The sequence below is a fragment of the Hypanus sabinus genome, chromosome 14 (genome assembly GCF_030144855.1).
Source record: "Hypanus sabinus isolate sHypSab1 chromosome 14, sHypSab1.hap1, whole genome shotgun sequence".
Taxonomy (NCBI): domain Eukaryota; kingdom Metazoa; phylum Chordata; class Chondrichthyes; order Myliobatiformes; family Dasyatidae; genus Hypanus; species Hypanus sabinus.
Window position 1 is genome coordinate 69,120,274 of NC_082719.1, and position 19,547 is coordinate 69,139,820.

The 19,547-nt window shown below is 39.2% G+C and overlaps 1 protein-coding gene across 5 annotated transcripts in view; it reads left to right on the top strand.

Annotated features, from left to right (window-relative positions):
* The window catches only part of plpp1a (phospholipid phosphatase 1a), a 106,514-nt gene that overhangs the window by 21,546 nt on the left and 65,421 nt on the right, over window positions 1–19,547 (top strand). For 2 of the 5 annotated variants that reach the window (XM_059989406.1, XM_059989407.1), the window contains one exon: window positions 9,259–9,413. The exons of the other annotated variants lie outside the window; for them this stretch is intronic. In XM_059989406.1, coding sequence (XP_059845389.1) covers window positions 9,259–9,413 — 155 coding nt within the window. The remainder of the gene's footprint in view (window positions 1–9,258; window positions 9,414–19,547) is intronic. 5 annotated transcript variants of the gene reach the window in all.

A 19,547-nucleotide genomic window follows, 5' to 3' on the forward strand; every position in this document is an offset into this window, starting at 1 on the left:
TTTACAAGGGAATGAGAAGTTTGTCTTTGCACATCCTGACAGGTTGACTAAATTCATTTAAATTACAGAGACAGTTTGAGCTAAGCTGCCTCCAACCAATCAAACTCCAAAACCAGATGTTGAACCTCAAAGATTGTTGAAGTAGAGTTGAAGGTGCAGGTCACGGCACCAATCAGCTCCAAAGTGTTTGTTCAGGTGTTTATGTGGAATTCCTAATGCAGTGAGAAAAATCTACATTTTTTTAACACGTGCACTCACCACCTAGCAGTAACAGAAGTCCTGTTATGCTGTAACCAACCACACTTAACTTTTCAACTTCCTATTTGTACTTATCTTTTAATATTTCATAGTTATGAATGATTCTCTCCGTGAGCAACAAAGAATATCTTGTAACTTGCAATAAGATCAACGTTTCCTTTATATATATATAGATGTACAAAGTGAACTGTTTTTGTTGACATTTTAGAGATGTCAGTCATTCTTTTAGCCAGTGTTGGCACCACAGGCTGCAGTCTGACAATGGCTTGTAATGCTGGTCAAGCCAAATAGTTAACCACACAATCCAAATGTAAAATAAATTGTCATTAAGTTTCTGTGCATCTTATTAATTAAGCTGTATTAAAGACATTTTGTTGTCTCATTATTATTTTGGGTAGCAGTTTAGAGTTAGAGAAAGTTGTATGTATGGTTTAATGAAAACTTTTAACCTTTAATATCTGATTAAGGTCCCTGTAGAAGTAGTCTACAATCAGTTCAGTGTCCCCCACACCAGTACCACAGCCAAAAGGAAATCTTCCATCCTGTAGTGCTTGACATTAAAGAAATCAGTTCATGAAAACAGAATACTTCCCTTCCAGAATGCTGCAGCTGGCTTGGAAATTAATTTAAATTTTTTACTTATAACTAAGGGACTTTGAGAAATTAACTTATCTGAATTGCCAGGAAGAGTCATATTAAAAAAAGTTCATCATCTGTACGTTAATACTTCAGTTTAAAGGTAAATCAGTTTGTTACTCATTAAGGGAATCTTTTGCCATGTTTTCTGAACAATAAGCTGCACAATGTGGAGAAATTCAACTTTATTCTATAGGAGGGTCTTGCTGCTACATCCAGTTCACTAAGTAAAAATCTCCAGTGTATTCACCATCACATGTACTCAACAGATTAGTTTTACCACTCATGTGTCAACAAATAGGTTCCAGGTGAGCACAAACTGCCAGCTGTGTCTCCTTTATAAGATAATTGAACTTAAGTTGGCTACCAATCAGACAAAGTGGCTGAAATATCCCATCTGGAATCAATTTTATTGCAATGCAGTGATGTTCAGTAAGGAGAAAACTTCTATTAGTAACTAGTGTTGGAAAGAAAAGGCAAATTAGCCTAAGGGAGATGCATGACCAAATGCGAGAAGGCAAAAGGTTAATGGAATAAATAAGGTTCTTTTACACTGTAAAGGATCCAGAACAGAACTATGGGAATGTACTTCCACAATTAAGGGAAGTAATTTTTTAAAAAGATGTATTCAGGAAGTTGGTGTATACTTGATCTGCACAAAAATGGAGTTAAGCTCATTTATAGTTATTGTTTATTGCATTCTAACTGTGAAGTATGGGGAAATAACAAATACAGTTCACCTCAATCTGGGCACAACCATAAATGACAAAAGTGAAAGTGATTGATGTAATAGGGAGAAACTTATTTTTCACATAATGTTGTTTTCAGTTTACGTTCCTGTTTTTTGTTCCACTTCCAATAAACAGGGTTACTTTAGGCCAAGAATCAGAATCGCGATTAGTTTTAATAACGTTGAAATATTTATTTCACAATGCCAATAGACCCCTCTATTGAGCTGCAGCACCCAGTAAACTCCAGTCTGACCCTGGCCTGAGCATGGGACAATTTACAATGTCTTTGGTCTACACGGGAAGCTGGTGCACCCAGAGGAAACCCATGTGGTCACATGTGCAAACTCCTTACAGATAGTGGTGAGACAAGCTGTGATATTTCTTGACTTGTGGCAGCAATACAGTGCAGTACATAATAAATTAAAAACTAAGTAACAATAAGAAATATATCTATACATTAAATTAAGAAAATAGTGCACAGAGAGAGAGCAGAGGAAGGTCCATTCAGATATCTGATGGCCGAGGGGAAGAAGGTGTTCCTGAAATGTTGAGCGTGTGTTCTCAGGCCTCTGTACCTCCTCCCTGATGGTAGCAACGAGAAGAGGGCTTAATGACAGATACTGCTTTTTTGAGGAATCGCCTTTTGATGTTGTCCTCGACACTGGGAAGGCCGGTGCCCATGATGGAACTGGTTGAGTTTACGACTTTTTGCAGCTTACTTTGATCCTGTGCCATAGCCCCCTCCCCTTACCAGATGCTGATGCAACCAGTTAGAATGCTCTCCATGGTACAGCTGTAGAAATTTGTGAAAGTCTTTGCTGACATACCAGTTCCACTCTAATGAAATCTAGTTGCTGTCATGCCTTCTTTGTAATTGCATCAGTATGTTGGACCCAGATAGAGCTTCAGAGATGTTGACGCTTAGAAACTGCACAGCCTTTCCACTGCTTGAGGACTGTTGTTTGTTCCTCTGACTTCCCCTTCCTGAAGTCCAAATTTAATTCCTTGGTCTTAATGTTGACTGCAAGGTTGTTGTTGCGACACCACTCAAACAACTGCTCTGTATCACTGCTGTACACCTCCTCTTCACCATCTGAAATTTTACCAACAATAGTTGTGTCATCAGCAAAATTACAGATGGTGTTTGAACTGTGCCTAGCCATGCAGTCATGGGTGTAGTGAGAGTAGAACAGTTAGATACGCATGCATCCTTGAGTGCACCCATATTGACGGTAGCAAGGAGGAGATGTTATTTCTGATTCGCACTGATTGTGGTCTCCTGGTGAGGAAGTCAAGGACCCAATAGCAGAAGGAGGTATAAGCCGAGGGTCTGGAGCTTGTTGATTAGAACTGGGGGTATGATTGTGTTGGACACCGAGCTATAGTCAGTAAGCAGCAGCCCGAGGTAGGTATTGCTGTTGTCCAGGTGACCCAAGCCTGAATGGAGAGCCAGTGAGATGGTATCTGCTGCAGACTTATTGTGGCGATTGGCAAATTACAGCAAGTCCAGGTCCTTGCTTAAGCAGGAGTTGATTCAGGCCATGACCAACCTCTCAAAGCACTCAATCACTGTAGATGTGGGTACAACTGGGTGATAGTTATTGAGGCAGCTCACCCTGCTCCTCTTGGGCACCTTTGAAGCAGGTGGAAATTAAAATCAACACTAAAATGTTAGAGTCGTAGTATCATAACAGGCTAAAATCACTGCAAAATCCTAAGTAACTGAAAAGAGAAAAAACAATTGCTGATTTAGATACTGAAGTAAAGTGAGAGAGGGAGAGTAAATTTGGTGTAGTGGAATTACAGCCCAGTTTACATTCCTCTTAATTGAAATAATTGAAAATTAACTAATAGACACATGATATAAACTCCAGATTTTCAATTACATTTCTTTTGGTTGTCTTGGGGCATTCTTTGGGATTAAGGATGACTGTGCAGTACACATTTTCCACTGTTTACTGGAATCAAGATGTCCCTGAATCATTGATAAATTCTAAAGTGTAAGCCACCTGTTGCCATGTTAAAGATGGAGTATAATGTTGAATAGGGAGATATTATCTACTTCCCCTTCCAGAAATACTTGGTAAAGAACCATTTGATGATTAAACTACAGATAGACTACTAGAATTAAAATGAAGAAGTGTTGCTTCACAGTTTATCATGAGGAGCAGTTTTCAGTATTATCCACTAAATGCTTTCTCATCCAAAGTAACTGATTTTAAGTCTGGTGGTTCTCGTGTGAATGCCGTGTAGCTTCCTCCCTGATGGAAGTGAGACAAGCAGTCCATGAGCAGGGTAGGTGGAATTCTTCCTGATATAACTGGACTTTCTCTGGCACCTTTCTGTATATATTTCCTCAATGATGCCGGTGATGCGTTGGGCAATTTTGACTGCCCACTGTACACGCCTTCCTGTCTTCCACAGTACAGTTTCCGTACCATGCAGTGATGTAACTCGTTAAGAAGCTCTCTGCTGTTCATCTGTAGAGTGATATGAGTATGAACGTGCATAGCTCTCCTTAGAAAGCTGGCACACTTTCCTGACTCTGTCGGATATGTTCTGGGACCATGAGAAATTGTCTGAGCTGTGCGCTTCCAGGAGTTTGAAACTGCTCTCAGTTTCCACTGTTGTGACGCTGATGTGAGTTTTCCTGAAGTCGATAACATCTCCTTTGTCTGATTGACATTTAGGAAGAGTTATTTGGCTGGCCCCAGGCTCTTCTGCCTCCTCTCTGTAGGTCGTTATGTGCATAAACGCCCATGTATAAATTAGCTTTTTGTAATTGTATCATAATACATTACAAACATGACAAATACAATAAAAGCTTAAATTAACATAAATTATACATAATTTTTGTGACAAACCAAAAAGCAAATACTACATCTCCGTAAAAGGGAAGAAATCTTAATACTTCATAATTGAAAATAGCGTCTTAGAGAAACAGCCTCAAGATTAAAGGGTGACCCTTCAGAACAGAGGTAAGGAGGAATTTTTTTTAGCCAGGGTGTAGTGAATCTGTAGAAAGTGCAGTGGAGGCCAAGGCCGTGTGTGTATTTAACACAGACGTTGATCATTTCCTGTTTAGTCAGGGCATCAAAGAATACGGCAAAAAGACAGGTGTATAGGGTTGAGTGGGATCCACGATCAGCATGATGGAATGGTGGAGTAGACTTGATGGGCTGAATGGCCTAATTCTGCTCCCTTGTCTTATGCTCTTATGGTCTAGTAGTATGCAGACGTGCACACAAAATGTTGATCCCTGTAGGAATAGTGTATTCATTGACTATCTGTTATACTGTGTTTTTGCAATACTTTACTTTTATTATTTCCTTTAAATTTAGAATTTCCCTAAACTTTAAAGGTTGTGAGCTAAAATATTGGCATTAAAAGTAGCATCAGTAATCTGTGTGGTGCCATTGAATAAATTGGTGGGGCATGCCTATTAGGTCTGCAATGTAATGCTTTATTCCATGCAACCTGTAATCAGAAACGGAGATGAGTCTGCAAGCGGTATAATTAATCTCAACTCATTTGGATTTCATGATGTGAAGTCTGCCGAAACTCTGACTCCTGAATGTTTTCGAGCATATCATTTGCATGTAAATGTTGGGTGTTGACTGGAGAGGGTCTGATTTTCTTTTCCCCACGAAGTCATTAAAAACGTTTTGTTATAGTTTACTCGTGAATGATGGAAACCTGGGAGAAATATAAGAGGTTGGCAGACATTTGTGAATCTTGTGCATTCGATATTTTGGAACGTTTTAATATAATACTGTGCAATACATAAATGAATATAATCAAAATCCAGATAGTTAAATATGTAGTTCTTATTGTGACTTTTCCTGAATTGTAGAATGTGGAAGTAGGCCATTTGGCTCACTATCCTTGCCTATCAGTGGTCACCCACTTCAATTAACCCAGTATAATGTACAGTATCAAATTAGTTCTGTGCCCTGCTTGCCCATGATTTATGTGTGAAAGTATACAAGCATATGATTTTGACAGTGCTTTTATTCAACAGTAGCACAGGCCATTCATGAAGAAGTTAATATTTATATATATACAAGGTCATCTTTGGTATAACTCTAAAGATATCTGAGTGTCTGGGGTTCGCTGTACTAAGCATGCATTACCTGGCCCCAATTCCAGATTGCCTTCTCACCAGCCTGATCCTTGATCACCAACTTTTTCTCTCTTTCAAGGATTGAGAAAGAATAAATAAAGAAAAAAGATAGACAGCACAATTTGCATTTGGAACTGCTAATGTAATCCAAGGTCTGGGGACATGCTGTACTCATTGTGTAGAGTTGGTGCCAAGATGAACAAGATTTCTTGGAAATGGGAAATATGTTTTTCTAGGTCAACAGTAAAATGAAGAATTATATGGTGCACAAATGATGTTAGCAGGAGGTGAAGATAGCAAAGCTGGAACTCAACAGAATCATACAACATGGGTCTTGCAGATTTCTTTGTATGAATATTGCCAGATTTTTTTTTTGCCTATCCTTAATTGTTCCAAGATTGAATGGCATGCTAAGCCACTTGGAGAATAATGAACAGTCCACTACATACCTGTGGATTGTCATTTATCTAAATTCAACACTGGGTAAAGGCAATAAGCTTCCTACCTGAGAACTAGCAGATTCTGCAGAAGCCAGAAATCTTGAGCAACACACAAAGTACTGGATGAACTCAGCAGGTCTGGCAGCATTTAAGGAGGAGAATGAACGATCAACATCTCAATTGGATCCTGATGAACAGTTCCTGCCTGAGACGTCAACTCTTCATTTTCTTCCAGAGGTATTACTTGACCTGCTGGGTTCATCTCGCATTTTGTGTGTATTGCTCTAACTTTCTTCCCAAAATACTTCTTTACAACCCTCCTTTATGGGCATTTTGACCTTGCATTCCAAATTTAATTAAGTGTATTAGTTGCTGCTGTGAGATCTGAAGCAACTCTCAATTTTCAGTTTCACTACATGCACCAAATTCGAGGAAATCTGCACAAAATGCTGGAGGAACTCAGCAAATCAGGCAGCACCTATGGAAGAGAATAAGCAGTTGACTTTTCAAGCCAGGGTCCTTGCTCAGGACTGGAAAGGAAGGAGAAAGGATCCAAAATTGGGTTGAGGAAGGAGTACAAGCTGGCAGGTGATAGGTGAGACCAGCTGAGTGAGAAGGTGGGAGGGTGAGTGGGGGAGAGGGGATGAAGAAAGAAGCTGAGGGGTGTTAGGTGGTGGAGGTAAAGGGTTGAAGAAAAAGACATCTAATGGGAGAGGTGCATGCACCGCGGAAGAAAGGGAAGGAGGACAGAGAGGTGAAGAGAAGGGGTGAGAGGGGAACCAGAATGGGGAATGAAAAAACAGAGAAGGGGGAGGAGAGAGAAATTATCGGAATTCAGAGAAATTGACGCTCATGCCATCAGGTTGGGTGCTAGCCAGATGGAATATGAGGTGTGTGATGGAAATCACGATTCCCAGCATCTGCAAACTCTCTTATGTTCGAGGAAATCGGTTTGTTGATTCATGTTTTGAAATGGGAATGATTTGTCCTCTGACTTTAGCTAAATATTTGTTTATCTTTGTACTTGTTTGTCTTGTGTCTCTACCAGATAAAACTGTTCCCCCTACATGATCCAATGGATGCTGTAGTAGTGTTTGTGAAACCGAACTATGATAGTTTTCGTGTGAACATGCATCATGAAGTTTGCTTCCTGTTGTTGGTGTGGTCTGCTTTTGGCCACATAAATATTGAACAAAAATTAGATATAATTACTAAATGATGTTAAAACTGAAGGAAACAACTGGAAGTCTTAAAGACTGGTATCATGGATGTTTAAATGATTGTCTGTAGTGCCATTGCAACTTGAACTATCATCGTTACCAAGTTCGAAGTAAATTTATTATCAGAGTACATATATGTCACCATACTGTACACTGCTCTGAGATTTGTTTACATGTGGGCATTCACAAAAGAATTCTATGGAAGAACTGCACACAGCAGAGATGGATAAACACCCCATGTGTCAACAACAATTTTGCAAATACAGAAAAAGGAAAAAATATTAAGTTATATTGAGTACTATGATTGCAGAGTCCTTGAAAGTGAATCTAATACAGGGTTTCCCAACCATTTTAATGCCATAGACTCCTACCATTAACTCAGGAGTCTGTGGATCCCAGGTTGGGAACCCCTGATTTAAATGACATATTTTTGTGAAGAGGAAATGCTTTCCTACTGCACATAGTGAAAACCTTAAGAGCATCTCCCTACACAAACAAGAAAAAATCTGCGGATGCTGGAAATCCAAACAACACACACTGGAGGAACTCAGCAGGCCAGGCAAAATTGATGGAAAAGAATACAGTCGATGTTTTGGGCCATAACCCTTCAGCCGGACTTGAGGGGAGAAAAACGAGGAGTAGATTTAAAAGGTGAGCGAGGGGAGAGAGAAAAACAAGGTAATAGGTGAAACAGGGAGGGGGAGGGGTGAAGTAAAGAGCAGGGAAGTTGACTGGTGAAAGTGATGCAGGGCTGGAGAAGGGGGAGTATAATAAGATCTCCTTATCTTAGTTCATGAGCATGCGTACTTTGAGCAATTTAGAATAACATTAGCAGAGACCTCTAAGTACAAATTTACGCTTTGTTCTGTATATGTGGTACTGGGAAAGTATGAAAGAAATTAATTAACGTGAAGTCCCTTGTGAATTTTTTTGGCAAGTATTGTGTATCTTAATCAGAGAAGTCTTGTAAAATATGCATTTTGTAGTTATCAGTTACTAACTAAGCAGGCATCTTGTAGGTGAATAGAGCATGCTATAAATAGTTAAGCATCTGAAAAGTATATCAACGTGATTGATCTATTTTTACTGACGATAATTGATGGAAGAAATAACTAGACTTGGAGGGATCCCTGAGACTATCTAACTTTTAAACCTTGAGCATTTCAGGGAGCCTCAAATCCTGCAACAACCCATTCAAGTTTACTTTTTGGGGTAAATACATCCCGATCTCAGAAAGCAATGGCAATTATTTTGCAACATATTAGAATTGGTCCTTGCCATTTAGCAAACTTCTTGACACTAATTTATACATGCACAAGCTTTGCTTTGGAGCTTATCGTCAGTGCTGTGTGTTTGGGTGGAAGGTGAAAATGGAAAATGTAAGGAGGATCATCCTGTGCTTAAATTCCCAATGACCTTTGGGGAAGGAAATCTGATCTGTCCTTACCCTGTCTGGACTGTGCATGATTTTGTCAATGTGGTTAACTCTTAACCAACTGAAACTCTGATAAAGCTTGCCAGTTCAAGGATGGAAATTACTCTCCTGGTATTGACGCTCATGCTCTGTGAATATGTATAATAATAGAATAAAAATTAACATATGGACTCTTATAGGAAGTATCTGGACAGTCCTGAAGAAGGGTCTCAGCCCAAAATGTCGACTGTTTATTAGATCTCATGGATACTGCCTGACCTGCCAAGTTCCTCTAGCATTTTGTATGTGTATTAACAGCATCTGCAGAAACTCTATGCATATGGACTTTTTATTTGCAAATTGGATTCATGAATTTGATCTGTTGTAAGGTTATCAGTTTATAGTGCACTTAAAATTTTCTTTTCCCTCCTTACAGCTGGTATGCCACTGGGTGTTCTAAATGTGGCCAAAATAAAACCTTATCAAAGAGGGTTTTACTGTGATGATGAAACCATCAGTTATCCATTCAGGAACAGTACCGTCACTTCCACTGTCCTGTATTCAGTGGGGTTTACACTGCCCATATCAGCTGTAAGTAGCTCAGACAATCTGTGGAACAATTGTGGTTGACCCCACGAATCTTGGTGAAATGGAGGAAATGGGAGAGATTAAACTATGGTGTTGACTTGTGGTTACTGGTTTAATTATTGTGAAACTTGCTATATTATTATTTCTAAAATTAGAAAAAAAACAACTTTTAAAACTAAAGTGCTAAATACTGTTTGATTTTATTTTCCGCTATTAGAAAAATAGAAGTGTTTAAAAATTTAATTTTAAAGTTTTAAATAAATGTCTACAAAGATTGAATGTCAGATTGTCAGTTTTTACTAAATAAGCAGAAGTACCACACAGCCAACATTAGAATATTGGAGATGGTGAGTTGTGGGTTTTGTTTGAGATTTCTCTGTCCGAGCTATAAACCTTTCAGGTATATGTAAATATGATATGGTGGTTTGGAAGGGCATAGTCTTACTAATGACTTAATTAAAATAGAATGATTGTTTTACAAATATATTTTTGCATGACTTACAGTTGCATGCATCTGACTACTACTTATTCTTTATTGGCATTAACTGTGGGAGGTTTCTGCTCTGTGGGTGCTAACACTTAAGCCGCTTGATTTCTGCCTGCAATGACCCAACTTTGCTAATCGTGCCCCTGCCCCCGATTTTTTTAACCCATTTTAATGCCAGAATGTACAGTGGTGTGAGAGCATTTTAAATCTGTAGGTTTAGCTTGGATTGACAGAAAGGTACTGCTCCTGTTTTCTCATTGTAGAGCAGCAGTAACTGCAGTTGTAGAAAACTTGCATTAAATAAGTCAATGGTTGCAGAAGGATGCAATCACTGTAATTAAGTTGAATATCTAAGGGTGTACCCAATCCAAGCCCAAAGGTGTCTGAGAATGGAGCTGGGTACAGCGAAGGGTGTTATTGAATTACAAAGGTATTGGCTGACATTGAGATAGGTTCCTCAGACATGATACGAGTGGTGCTCACAGTACAACTGGTGATTTTTATTAACACTTTGAAGATGACATGAACTTTTCTGAAGGAAGAGAATTATTTGGATTATTATTATTGCCTTTATGGCAATGAAGTACTTTGGTATGTATTTGATGTGAAATGTACTTTTAATGTGTACACATTAAATAATTTCCTCACAGTAAATTCCCACAAGCAACGTTTGGTTAATAGTGAAATCATTGTGATGTTGGTTGACTGATGGGACATTGTGGTTAACTCCTCTACCACTCTTTGAAATATTATGCCTATTTTTGCTGTTCACCTTCATATCTCATCTGAGCAACGACACTTCCAACCATGCTAGATTTCTTTCAGCTTGGACTTTCTCTCGGGTGGGACATGAATCCAGAACCTTCTGACTCTAAAAAGAGTGTCCCCATCAGTGCTATGACTATTGGTCTTGGCTTATTCCAAGCTTCAAGAACTATTTCCTGGAGCAGTATCATTGGTTTCTTTTAGAGTACTAAAGCTGATTTCTGAAGTAGGAATTATAAGCTGAGTTGGTAGAATACATCATTGCTCCAAGAGATGTTCTTTTCTTTCCAATGAATGGGTGCAGTTCACTGTGTACGTGCTACAGATTGCTGTTGGGTGATCACCAAAGGCACTTGCAGTTTGCATTCCATAAAGACTGATTCTATTTTGTACATGTTATTGATGGTGGGTTTACCTTGACGTGGTCAATTTGACACTAAAAATATGACAGTTCCTAATTAGTAATTGTTCAAGAAGGGCTTGTCATGTTTGAGGACTACAGTATTATTTTGAAGGTCCATAAAGGAAAGTTGCTGACTGGTACATTCGAGGCTGCAGGGGCATGCTGCTGAGGAATGCACTGAAGCTTGGTGGGAAAGACCACATTGTAGGGTTCTCCCCCTACTGTCCTATTGGTTTTAAGTAATGTAATAAAACACTATTTAATGCCTACATTGTAAGTGTAAAAATGAAAGTGCATTGCATGGTTTATTCTTGTAAATAAATCTTTATAATCGATACATTTTATTTTGATATAAAGAGTATTATTTTATAAAGGTATGGGAGTAAAAGATAACGGCTTTTCTGTTTCCAGTTGAATGGGTTTCTTGCAAAATTTGGTAACTTACATTTAAGAATCTCTGTGTTCAGAAAGTCCTTCAGTATTATGGCTAAGATTCAGCATAGCAAAATGAAGTCATCTGTGAATGTTTGCTTTAATGCTGTAGTGTGATTGCAGATTGTTATTACCCTAAAACACTCCTTAAACATGATTTGCATCTGTTTGAAGTCCTACTGGTTAATTGCAGCTTTCTAGCAGATCTAATCAGTTTTCTTGATTTCAAAGTAGTGATTATCTCTGTAGAGATTTAAAGATGTATGACATAGAGGAAGGGAGAACGTGGAACAACTTGGTTTGTTTCCCAAAAATTTCAGTTGTGCTACTTTGAAGTTTGAATAAATAAGTAAACTAGTTTCTACTACAAAATATAACCTAATCTGCTGTTTTTTCATTGCTTTAAGGTTTAATTTTCATTGATGCATGTCACAGTAATAATCTGTGCACCAGTTAAAATTTAAGTACGTAGTTGTTGGAGTAAGCCACTTGGCCTCTCAAGCCAGCTAGTTATTCATTGTGATCACAGTTGATCTCTTCAAGCTCTTGTGTGCACACATTTCCATTTCTCCATAGCCCCTAATCTCCTAATCTTTCAACTTCCTACTTTTTTAAATACGGCCAATGATCTGGCTACAACATCCCTCAATGGTGGATAATTCTAGATATTCAACCCTCTGCAAGGAGAACTTCCAAAATTATTTTATTTCCCTTCATTTGCAAATACTTAAAATACTGTTACCCGACTTCAACAGTCAATCATTCTGCAAACTGAACGCTATTTTAAGAATCATAATCATTCAAACATTATCAGTTAGAAGGATTCAAGTAAATTTTTGATATTGGATCTATTAAGATGTTGATAGAGAATAGAAAAGTTACCGAGGAGAAGGATTTGGAGGCCAGTTAAAACAGAGTGGGGCGTGCTAATGTGCTGGGACATTTTAAGATAAAGCAGTTCATGCTGGGTTTTCTGAGAAGCATTAAGGCCTAATGGCATATATCCCAGAATATTGAAAGAAGTACGTGGGGAGATTACTGGAGTTTTGACAAGGATCTTTGCATCCTCACCAGCAATAGACAAGGTCCTGGAGGAGTGGAAAGTAGCAAATGTTGTTTCTTTGTTCAAGAGGGGAAAGAGGGAAAATCCAGTTAAGTATAGGCCAGTGAGCCTCACATTAATGGTAGGCTGTTAGAGGGGCTACTTAGGGATAGGATTTATATTCATTTGGTAAGACATGGCCTGCTTTGTGACCGTCAACATGGCTTGTGTGGAGCAGGTTATGCCTTACAAACTCAATTGAGTATTTTGAAGAGGGAACAGATGTGCTTGATGAGGGTAATGCAGTGGATGTTATCTATATGGAATTTAGTAAAGTAACTGATAATGTCCTTCAACATACAGTGAAATGTGTCATGTGCATCAATAATCAACTCAGTCCAAGGATGTGCTGGGGGCAGCCCACTAGCATCCGTTGCCAGCATAACATGCCCACAACCGATTAACCCTGACTAACCCATACGTCTTCTGAATGTGAGAGGAAACAGATTAGTTGGTCCATCAAATTCACCAACAAGTTGACCGAGCCATTGTGTCTGATTGCTTCTTTCTTCCTGCTGTTGTCCTGCAATCTCCTGGGAAAAAGCCGAGGTCTAAGAAGGAGAAAGACGATGTACTGGAAAAGTAATTTACTAATAATTTTATTAGTAGTCAATTAATAATCTACAGATTTTCTACAGGTTATGAAGACTGACATAAGAATGTGTATTTGCGGCATCTTTTGCTGGCTGTGTCTCATCAGTCAGATGCTGGATTGAGTTGAACTAAGCAGAAGTGGAAATACTGAGTAGACCCACTTGCACACTCACTGAGTTAGTGACGCAGGCTGAAGGCCACTCTTTTCATCTTCTCTTCGATCTTCATTTGGCATTTACAAAGGCTGATCAGTTCTGCCGAGACTTTTCATTAATGTTCTAGAATCTGGAAGTCACCAAAAAGTCAGGCTGGACAGAAAGTATTCGATCTTATCCCCTCAATGTTCTACTCGTATTGAAAGCGGAAGTTAGGAAATTTTGAGATACATTTAATGAATTCTATATGTTTCTGTAAATTTGTTGCTTAATATTACCTTTTATGAATTCATGTTTGCCTTTAGAAGGACAGCTTTTGATGAACCTATTTTGATTGATATGAAGTACCTTGTATATTATATTAAACTAAAAATATCTGAGTACCTTAAGACCACTGAGCTGGGACAGGGTGTAAAACCAGTGTTGGGCAGCATGGGAACAGTATTTGGATACCACCATTTGTGTTGTAAATTCCTTGTAAAATACTGTAATGTGCTAATTTCAGATATAAAGTCAATTCTTCTGTTCTTATTTTTTCTTGATCTTATAACACAGGAACATCTTGTTTTGTAATTCAGTAACATTGCATGCATTGGTGAGGCAGTTTAAAGTTTGTGTGCAAATATTTTGGGTAGATTTATAGAAATTTCTATAAGCAAAACAAGTACTTTTTCCTGTTTGTTCAGAGATATTTTATTGCCTTGGTGCCTGATACCAACTGATTTGGAACAGAGCAGCAATTAATCTTGAGACTTTGTCCATTTGTGTTACTTTTGTTTGCTTAGTGGGACACCCAGCCAATAAAGCATCAGGATAGTTCTGATCAGCATTACATTGTCATTCAAAAGTGGAAATGTTTATTTGATGCCATGCCTCACACCTTGAACTTTGTCCTGATTTGTGGAAAGACCTGTTGGGCCTAGGTCGGGGGTCGGCAACCTGCGGCTCCCGAGCCATTTGTGGCTCTTTCACCTCTGTGCTGCGGCTCCCTGTGGCTTTGGGAAATAATTGGTCAGTATTTAATTAAAATGTATTTTATGTTAGTTTGTTAGCTTTTGAAATGTAATTCTAAATTTGAAGATTATGGTGATCTTGTACAATCTAAGTGTGGCGACACATTTCCTGGCACATCCGAAACGGCTCACAATTAGCCAGCATTCAGGCTAAGGGAGATAGCCTACGGGGGTTTGTGAGTACGCGTCTTTTGCAGCATCTGCGTCCATGGGGGCTGGGTTGAGGGAGGCTTAAAAGCAAGGCTGTTTAGTTCGAATAAAGTTATTCGACTGCAGTTTACTGACTGCGTGAGCACACCGCTACAACGTGTTTTTATCGCTATTAATATACGTCACCACTGCCAATACCTGACACCCGCCAGTGCGCGATTTCTTTAATTTTTCGATCCAAGGTAAGCCAACTATGGAGAATTCTAAAAAAAGAAAAGTGACTGAAGAAAACAGAACGTTTAATGATACGTGGACAGATTCATTTGCTTTCACTGTTGACGAGACTGGTTTACCGGTATGCTTAATATGCAATGAGAAACTAGCAAACAACAAAAAGTCAAATGTCGCAAGGCATTTCCAGAATAAACATGCAGCCTTTGCTCAAAAATATCTGGATGGAGATGAGAGAAAAAAAGCCGTTTCGGAACTGATGCGGAAGGTTGATCTGAGCAAAAATCATTTCCAGAAATGGATGAAGTCTGGAAAATCAACGACATACGCCAGTTATATTGCCGCTCAGGAAATAGTCAGGCACGGGAAGCAGTTTACAGATGGTGAATATATAAAAGAATCTTTCATTAAGATTTCAGAACATCTATTCACGGACTTTAAAAACAAGAGTGAAATTGTGCAGAAAATCAGGGATATGCCCCTCTCTGCAAAGACTGTCAAAGACAGAACCATAAAAATGGCAGAAGACATCACAAGACAGCAAATTAAAGACATCAATTCAGCTGTGGCCTACTCGATTGCCTGTGACGAGTCTAAAGACAAAGGTGATATTGAACAAATAGCGTTGTTCTGCCGGTATGTAAACTCTGCCGGGCCACAGGAAGAACTGATTGAGTTGATACCTCTAAAAGACCAAACACGGGGGGAGGACATCTGTGAGGCTGTCTTGAATTGTTTAAGAGCCAAAGGAATAAAGACCACCCATCTGGTGTCAGTAGCTACTGATGGGGCACCGAATATGACGGGAACGCACAAGGGATTTGTGGCTTTACTGCAGAAGTCGCTGGACAGAAAGCTGCTGACTTTTCACTGCATCTTGCACCAAGAGGCACTGTGCGCTCAAACATTTCCTCCGGAATGCACAGAAGTAATGGATGTTGTCATTCAGATTGTCAATAAAATAATGGCAAAAAGTTTAAATCACCGTCAATTCCGTTTGTTACTGGACGAGCTGGAAAGCGCATATTCTGATCTCCTGCTGCACAACAAAGTCCGGTGGCTGTCCAAAGGGGAGGTGCTGAAACGCTTTGTCGCGTGTCTGGAAGAAGTGAAAACTTTCCTGGGCAGCAAAGGGCTCAACTTTCCTGAGCTGGAACAGCCAGAGTGGCTGGAAAAGCTACACTTCATGGTAGACATGACAGCGCACCTGAACACGCTGAACACAGCTCTTCAACGGGGTAAGGACGTACAGCCCTGCACATGTTGGAGGATGTTTTGGCATTCGAGCGCAAGTTGACGTTGCTTGCCAGAGATTTACAGAAAGGCACATTGTCTCACTTCCCCAATTTGAGAGAGTTCAAACAAGGTCACGACATGATAAATTCGGAGTATTTACATTCTGCAATCATCGCAATGCAAACATCGTTTGGGAAACGCTTCTGTGAGTTCAGAGAGGAAAAAAACACATTATCCTTCCCGGTCACTCCCCTAAGCATCGATCCATCCCTACTAAATACGACTGCATTGTCAGGTGTGAGTCAACCTGAACAAGTATGATAAATATTTTAATTGCCTATTATTTTACGTATATTCATATGTTTTCATTGTTCAGTGAAATAGTCCTTTTATTTTTCAGGTTGACAGCTGGCTGACGTTATTTTTGGTTTGCTGCTGGCGGCAAATTTAAGTTTGGCGTTTTTCATAAATACAAGAAGGACTCAAATAGACGTTGAGTATTTTACTTAAAAGTAACCTTCAACCCAACGTCTTCTTTTCGGAGTTCAAAATGTTTTTGTTGCATGCAGAAATGTAATTTCATTTTCTCTGCAGGAGTTCATCAATTTCATAAATGCAACACATTATAGTTTGTTTATACATAGCATAAAGGCAAAACAAAACGTTGTATGCAGTGTTATTTCATTTTAAATGTCAAGCGGGTTTTGCGGCTCCCAGTGTTTTCTTTTCTGTGGGAAACGGGTCCAAGTGGCTCTTTCAGTGGTAAAGGTTGCTGACCCCTGGCCTAGGTCTTAGTTACATATTAGGATTTTTTTCTTCTTTTACCTTTAACTGCGGGGAACCTGCTGATTAGCGTGCTTAGACTTCCAAAAGGGAATTTGTCATGGTGTTTGAGCTAGGAGCCCGTGGTATCAGAGGAAGTGTGTTCGAATGGAATGAAAACTGACTGTCTCATAGGCAATCAGATCACAAAACACAGGAGCAGAATTAGGCCTTTCAGTCCATTGATCCTTCTCTGCCATCTCTTCATGCATGATTTATTATTCCTCTCAACCTAATTCTCCTGCCTACTACCCATAATCTTTGATGCCCTTACTAATCAAGAACCTATCAACTTCCGCTTTAAATATTGCCAATGACTTGGCCGTAGCGCCATCTGTGGCAATGAATTCCACAGATCCATCACCCTCTGGCTAAAGAAAGTCATCAGCTCTGTTCTAAAGTGACATCCTTGTATTTTGAGGCTATACCCTTTGGTCTTCTACTTCCCCACTATAGGAAACATTTAGTCTGTGTCCATGCTTTCAAGGCCATTCAATAGTTGATAGATTTCAATGAGATCTGCCTTCGTTCTTCTAAAGTCCAACAAATACAGGCCCACAGTCATCAAACACTCCTCATACTTTAAACTTCTCATTTCCTGATGATTTTCACAAACCTCTGGACCCTCTCTAACATCAGCACATCCTTCCTCATATACGGGGCCCAAAACTGCTTACAAAACAGTTGAATAAATGTGCCCTTTTCAGACACTTCTGTAATGTGCCATTACTCCTTTTCAGAAAGGAGTAATAAATGGAGTACTGCAGGGATCAAAGCTTGGCCAGCAATTGTTCACTGTTTATATTACTGACTGGAGGAATGAACATTGGCCAAGGGCTCCAAATTTGCTGATGATATAAAACTAGGTGGGAGGGCATGTTGTGATTGTGATACAGTGATTCTGCAACAAGATATAGATAGATTGAGGGAGTGGGCAAAAGGATATGATATGAGCAAGTGTGAGATTGAGCAGTTTGTTAATAGAAAGTGAAAGGTAGATTACTATTTAAATGTAGAGTGAATGCAAATGACTGAGAGATTTTGATGTTCCAGTGCATGAATCACACAGGTCAGGCAGATCCAACAATTAGTTAAGAAGGCTAATGGCACATAGACCTTTATTGCAAAGGGTAGCAGTTTAATTATAGGAAGGTTTTGTTATAATTATAGAGGGTATTAGTGAGGTCAAACTTATAATACTGAAAGGATTTGTTGGCATTGCAGGCAGGCCAAAGGAGATTCACCAAGTTAATTACTGGGATTTTCTATCAAGAGAGCCCAGGCAGTTTGGATTTTGTATTCCTTGCAATTTAGAAACAGGAGATATTATTTTATATAAATATCTTATATATGGGTAGATATTCGTTTGTTTTCCTTAGTGAGAGATTCTAACAAGAGAGCTTAACTGCAAGGTAGGAGGTCTGTCATATAAAACAGAAGTAAATAGAAATGTATTTTTGAACAGTGTGATGAATCTCAGGGATTCTCTGTCCTGGTCGATGGTGGAAGCTGGACAATTAGAAGTATTTAAAGTGGAAATGGATAAATATTTGATAGCTTTAGGCATTTAGGGAATGAAGAAATGGCCAGAAGAATTGGGGCCACAATTGATCAGTGATGATCATATAAAGTGGTGGGGAAGTCATGGAGGGGTGACCTTCTCCTGCTCCTATTTTGTTGTGTTTATAGGGATCTTGGTGTATACGTTCAAAGTTAATTTATTATCAAAGTACATCTATGTCACTATATACAACTCAGATTCATTTTCTTGCCAGTGTTCACAGTAGATACAAGAAACACAATAGAATTAATGAAAGAGCAGAACTAACAGGATGGACAAACAACCAATGTGTGAAAGACAGCAAATTGTTCAAATACAACAAGAAGGAGGAAAATAAGAAATAATAATAATAATAATAATAATAATAATAAATAAATAAGCAATAAATGCCAAGAACATGAGATGAAGAGTCCTTGAAAGTGAGTCCATGGGCTGAGTGGTCCCCAAAAGTAGCAACCAGTATTGTAGAAGGCAAATGGAAATTTTTTCTTCATTCACTGGGGCATAGCAGAAGGTCTTGGTACTATTTCACAAAACAGTAGATAGACTACAGCCAGAGGGTAGTGTGCACATTTGGTTGCTGCCCTTAAAAAGGATGTGATTGCCGTAGACAGGGTGGAGAGGAAATTCACAGGATGTTGCCAGTGTTGGGAAATTACAATTATGAGGAGCAATCACATAAACTGGGATTGTTTTCTTTGGAGCAGAATAGAGGAATACAAAACTAAGAGGCATAAACAGGATAGATAGCAGGAATATTTCCCCCTGACAGAATTGTTGGAGATCAGGCTTTTAAGATGACGAGTAAAAGGCTTACAGGGAGGTTTAAGTCTTCTCTGCACCACCCTTCTCAAGCATAATCACATCCTTCCTATAGAATAGCAACCAGAACTGCACACAAGATTCAAGGAGTGGTCTTGCCACTGGCTTGTACAGGTGTAACATGATGTCCCAATTCCTGTACTTAGTGCCTTACCTGATGAAAACAGCGTGCCATACACCTTCTTTCACCACTCTGTCTACCTACGTCACCATGTACATGTACCCTGCTAATGATATAATGATGGTATTCTGGGAGGTGGGTCACCAGGAATGCAGATCTCAGAAAGGTGCAAACCTAAGAAGAATACAGAGAAAAAAGATGTGCAAGGCCATTGAAGGATCTGAAGACCAGGGTAGGTGTTCT